Raw genomic sequence first — 6,000 nt, 5'->3', positions numbered from 1 at the left:
TTTAATTGCTGACATAAGTATGACAGTTTGCTTTTATATGTTTGATAAGTGATATTATCAATATTTTGAATGTTTTCCATTTCTTTCCACACTTTTTTCCCATGTCTTCTAAAACAGAGTTTCAGAAACCCTCAGAAGTAATGGAGAAGCTTTAAGAATGTTAGGAAACTAATAGATGGAAGGAGCCATGGAAGTGATTGAATCTAATTTCTTGCTGTAAATGTTTCATGAATAGGACACATAACATTTTGATATGCCAAGTTTAATGAGGTACTTTTAAGAAGTGATTCATTAGACCCATCTCTCAATTACATTGTCCCCATAATATTTAATACAAATCTGATTTATGATTCAAGATGAGTTAAAAAATACTTGAGAAAATAAACAGAATTGAATTAATAAGGAAAAAGCTGAATACATGTACATATTTCAGTTTTACAACTGCATTTAGTCAATGTTTTATCCACATCGAGGATACACCACCTTTTCTTCCTGACAAGTTGTTCGAAATGTATGTTTTGCTGTCAGTTGACAATAACCATATTGACACATAAATTCAATAATATCCTCTGTTTTAGAGTAAAATTTTTTATCGTATTTCCATCTTAACTGTATGTGATGTTTTCTCATTGTTTCTTCTGAAATTACACATGCCTCTAAAATTAAAGAAAATAAACATGAACCTTTGAGTAATATGCAAATACTTTCAACAGAATTTCAGGGTTTCAAGAACTTTGGTCCAAAAATTCTTCCTCAAACCTTTTCCAAACCAATACACTGAAAATGTATAATATAGGTTTCATCATATTTAAAAAAAATTAATGTTATAAGAATGAGATACTTTGTTTAGTGTAATCATTAAATGTTATAAGAGTCATAATGTCAGTTATCATATGAAGAGCTTTCATAAAGGAGCCATTGTTGCTTGAACATGAAATTTTCTAACTTTATTTCTATATACAGAAATTAATCCTTGGTGTGCAAGCATTAACTGGTTGTTATTTAATCCATAAAAACTCTATTATAAGCAGTTAAACATTATGCTGTGTACAAGGATTATCCCAGGATCCAAGAGAAGTTTAAAGCATTTACCTAAGCATTTTGGTGGTTCTGACCACTCTCCATTCTGACATACTACATTTCTGTTTCCCTGAAGTTCATAGTAGGCCTGACACCGGTACTCAACAATCGATCCTGGAGGATATACTGATTGCAGGAGTGAGGTAATGTCTCCGTTGTCTATTGGTGGAGGAGGCCCACATTTTCCTTGAGAGTCTAAAAAATAATGGTGTTTGCTTTATTCAAAGACAACTACAGTTTTAAACAAATAAAATAAAAATGCAGCCAAATATGTCATACCAAAACTTAAGATTTCTGATGACAGAAATGATTTATAGAAGGAATTTTAATCACTTAATCAGAAATACACATTTTAAGACCTTAATTACCACCATGGAAGCACATATAGTACTTTAACAAATATGTCTGCTTTGCAGTGTTCTGATGTTTTCTTTCAGAGTATATGCGGGGAAGATGGATAGCTAAGATAAAAAAAAAATTTTACCCTTTTATACAACATGTTGCAGTCTCTGTGAAGGGCAACTTTGGCTTCCATTTCTGGACAAGATGAGGTAAAAATATTTTTGCTTATAGCATCTGCTAAGTATTCCTTCTGCCAAATAAAGGTCCTGAACATATTATAAAAACCAACACAGGAGACTGGGAAAGAAGTAGTAAGTCAATCTGCTTAGGGACCTTGGGATTCAAAGAGTTACACTGAAGAGAGTCCTTGGGGTTTTCATTTTGCCTTCTATGTACCCTGAATGGGCCACAGAGACAGCAACCCAGAAATAATACAAGTTCAGAAAGAAAAAAAGTCTCATGAAGCAGTTGATCTCTTTAAGAAAAGGCCCAGAAAAGAGTAGCCTAATAAGATACAAACAGTTTTCACAATACTGAATTAGTCTAGAAATACTACACTAAGTGTGCACACTAAGTTATTGTGTGCACCAAGACCCAGAGACCTCACAGAGACTAAGCCAGAATTGTGTCTGAGTGTCTCCTGCAGAAGTATGGGTGAGCAGTGCACTGCTACAGGGGCAGGGGCTCTGGGTGCAGTAGACCTGGATATACCATAAGCCCTTTTGGAGGAGGCTGCAATTAACCCCACAACAGAGCCGCCAGAACCTACACAGGACTGCAGAAACAGTTTCTTAGAGGGCACAAACAAAGCCTTGTGCACAAAAGAACCCAGGAGAAAGAAGCAGTGACCCCACAAGAGACTGACCCAGACTTGCTCATCAGTGTCCAGGAGTCCTCAGCAGAGGCATGGGTTAGCAGTGGCCTGCTGCAGGTTTGGGGGCATTGAGTGGAGCAGTGCATGCATAAGACCTGTTGAAGGAGGTCACCAGTATCTTCCTTATCTCCACTACTGTTTGGCCACAGGTCAAAAAACAGGGAGGGAACACGACCCCACCCATCAACAGAAAATTGAACTAAAGATTTACTGAGCATGGCCCCTTCCATCAGACCGAGATCCAGTTTCACCCTGTCAGTCTCTCTCATCAGGAAGCTTCCATAAGCCTGTTATTCTCATCCATCAAAGGGCAGACAGAATGAACACCACAATCACAGAAAACTAACCAATCTGATCACATGGACAACAGCCTTGTAGAACTCCAAGAAACTCTGAGCCATGCTGTATAGGGCCTTCAAGTTGGATGGGTCATGGTAGAGAATTCTGACAAAATGTGGGTCACTAGCGAAGGGAATGCCAAACCACTTCAGTATTCTTGCCTTGGGTACCCCATGAACAGTATGAAAAGTCAAAAAGATATGACACTGAAAGATGAACTCCTCAGGTGGGGAGGTACCCAATATGCAGGAGATCAGCAGCGAAATAATTCCAGAAAGAATGAAGAGATGAAGAAAAAGCAAAAACAACATCCAACTGTGGGTGTGACTGATGATGGAAGTAAAGTCTGATGCTGTAAAGAGCACTATTGCATAGGGACCTAGAATGTTAGGTCCATGAATCAAGGCAAATTGGAAGTGGTCAAACAGGAAATGGCAAGAGTGAACATCGGCATTTTAAAAATCAGCAAACTAAAACGGACTTGAATGGGTGAATTTGACTCAGATGACCAGTATATCTACTGCTGTGAGCAAGAATCCCTAAGAAGAATTGGAATAGCCACGATATTCAACAAAACAGTCTGAAATGCAGTGCTTGCATGCAATCTCAAAAATGACATAATGATTGCTGTTCATTCCCAAGCCAAACCATTGACAAGCACAGTAATCCAGGTCTATGCCCTGGACAGTAATGCTAAAGAAGCTGAAGTGGAATGCTTTTCTGAAGACGTACAAGGACTTCTAGAACTAACAAGCAAAAAGATGTCCTTTTCATTATATTGGACTGGAATCCAAATGTGGAAGGTCAAGATATCTGGACTAACAGGCAAGTTTGGCGTTAAGAGTACAAAATGAAGCAGGGCAAAGAGTAACAGAGTTTTACCAAGAGAACACACTGGTCATAGCAAAAACTCTCCACCAATAACATAAGTGAAAACTCTACACATGGACATCACCAAATATCCATGGAAAACTCTACACATGGCAATACCAAAACCAGATTGATTATATTCTTTGCAGCCAAAGATGAAGAAGATCTATACAGTCAGCAAAAACAAGACTGGGACCTGACTGTGGCTCAGATCATGAACTCCTTGTTGCCAAATTCATACTTAAATTGAAGAAAGATGTGAAAACCACTAGACATTCAGGCATGACCTAAATCAAATCCCTTACAATTAGAGTGGAAGAGACAAATAGATTCAAGGGATTTGAGAAGACAGAATGCCTGAAGAACTATTGACAGTGGTTCCTGACTTTGTACAGGGGGAAGAGATCAAAATTATCCCCAATAAAAAGAAACATAAAAAAGGCAAAATGGTTGCCTCAAGAGGCCTTACAAATAGCTGAGAAAAGAAGAGATGCTAAAGGCAAAGGAGAAAAGGAAAGATAAAACGATTTGAATGCAATGTTCCAAATATAAACAAGGAGAGATAAAGCCTTCCTCAGTGATCAGAGCAAAGAAATAGAGGAAAATAATAGAATGGGAAAGACTGGAGATCTCTTCAAGAAATTTAGACATACCAAGGACATTTCATGCAATGATGGGCACTATAAAGGACAAAAATGGTATGGACCTAACAGAAGTAGAAAATATTAAGAAGAGGTGGCAAGAATACACAGAAGAACTATACAAAAAAGATCTTCATGACCCAGATAACCACAAAGGTGTGATCACTCACCTAGAGCCAGACATCCTAAAATACAAAGTCCAGTAGGCCTTAGGAAGCATCACTGCAAACAAAACTAGTGGAGGTGATGGTATTCCAGTTGAGCTATTTCAAATCCTAAAGATGATGCCCTTTAAGTACTGCACTCAATATGCCAACAAATTCAGCAGGGAACAAAGGTCTGCAAAATGTCAATTTTCATTCCAATCCCAAAGAAAGGCAATCCCAAAGAATGTTCCAACTACTGTACAATTGCATTCATCTCACATGCTAGTAAAGTAATGCCCAAACTTCTCCAAGTTCGGCTTCAACAGCACTTGACCCATGAAATTCCTGATGTTCAAACTGGATTCAGAAAAGGCAGAGAAACCAGAGATCAAATTGCCAACATCTGTTGGATCATCAAAAAAGCAAGAGAGTTCCACAAAAAAAAATCCACTTCTGTTTTATTGACTACACCAAAACCTTTGACTGTGTGGATCACAACAAACTGTGGAAATTAAACAGATGGTAACACCTGACCTACCTCTTGAGAAATCTGTATGCAGGCCAAGAAGCCACAGTTAGAATCAGACATGGAAGAAAAACTGGTTCCAAATCAGGAAAGGAGCACATCAAGTCTGTATACTGTCACCTGCTTACTTAACTTCTATGCAGAGTACATCATGCAATATTCCAAGCTGGATGAAGCACAAGCTGGAATCAATATTGTCAGGAGAAATATCAACAACCTCAAATATGCAGATGGCACCACCCTTATGGCAAAAAGTGAAGAAGAACTAAAGAGTCTCCTAATGAAAGTGAAAGAGGAGAGTGGAAAAGTTAGCTTAAAAATCAACATTCAGAGAACTAAGTTCATGACATCCAGTCTCATCACTTCATAGCAAACAGATGGTGAAACAATGGAAACAGTGAGAGACTTTATTTTGGGGGCTCCAAAATCACTGCAGATGGTGACTGCAGCGATGAGATTAAAAGACACTTGCTCCTTAGAAAAAAAGTTATGAGCTACTTAGACAGCATATCAAAAAGCAGAGACATTACTTTGCCAATAAAATTCCATCTAGTGAAAGCTATGATTTTTTCAGTCATCATGTGAGAGTTGGACTATAAAGAAAGCTGAGCACCAAAAAATTGATGCTTTTGAACTGTGGTGTTGCAGAAGACACTTGAGAGTCCCTTGGAATGCAAGGAGATCAAACCAGTCAATCCTAAAGGAAATCAGTTCTGAATGTTTATTGGAAGGACTGATGATGAAGTGAAGCTCCAATACTTTGGCCAGCAGATGAAAAGAAGTGACTCTTTGGAGAAAACCCTGATGCTGGGAAAGATTGAAGGTGGAAGGATAAGGGGATAACAGAGGATGAGATGGTAGGATGGCATCACTGACTTGATGGACATGAGGTTAGTTAAGCTCTGGGAGTTGGTGATGGATGGGAAATCCTGGTGTTCTTCAGTCCATGGAGGTGCAATGAGTCAGACATGACTGAGCGACTGAACTGGACTGATTTAGTCTAGACACACGATGGCAGAAACCTAAGACCAATTCTTTCCATGCCTTGATTTACAGGGTCCAAGTAAGCAGTTCACATTGCCACCCACATAATGAGCAAACTCTTGAGAGTCCCTTGGACTGCCAGGAGGCCCAAAGAGTTCATCCTAAAGGAGATCAGTTCTGGGTGTTCATTGGAAGGAC

General features: G+C 38.7%; 1 protein-coding gene across 1 annotated transcript in view; it reads right to left on the bottom strand.

The window, feature by feature from the left end:
• Nucleotides 1-246: 246 nt before the first annotated feature.
• Nucleotides 247-6,000, bottom strand: part of LOC147357044 (complement factor H-like) — a 58,710-nt gene continuing 52,956 nt past the window's right edge. The window contains 2 exon segments of the mRNA XM_086345594.1: nt 247-656; nt 1,093-1,275. Coding sequence (XP_086201720.1) covers nt 460-656; nt 1,093-1,275 — 380 coding nt within the window. The 3' untranslated portion in view covers nt 247-459.

This window comes from Bos grunniens, chromosome 16, assembly GCF_055505025.1.
Source record: "Bos grunniens cultivar Pamir isolate PY7600 chromosome 16, Bosgru_T2T1.0, whole genome shotgun sequence".
Classification (NCBI taxonomy): Eukaryota; Metazoa; Chordata; class Mammalia; order Artiodactyla; family Bovidae; genus Bos; species Bos grunniens.
The sequence above is the reverse complement of the archived record's forward strand: the minus strand, read 5'-3'. Positions and strand labels throughout refer to the sequence as shown.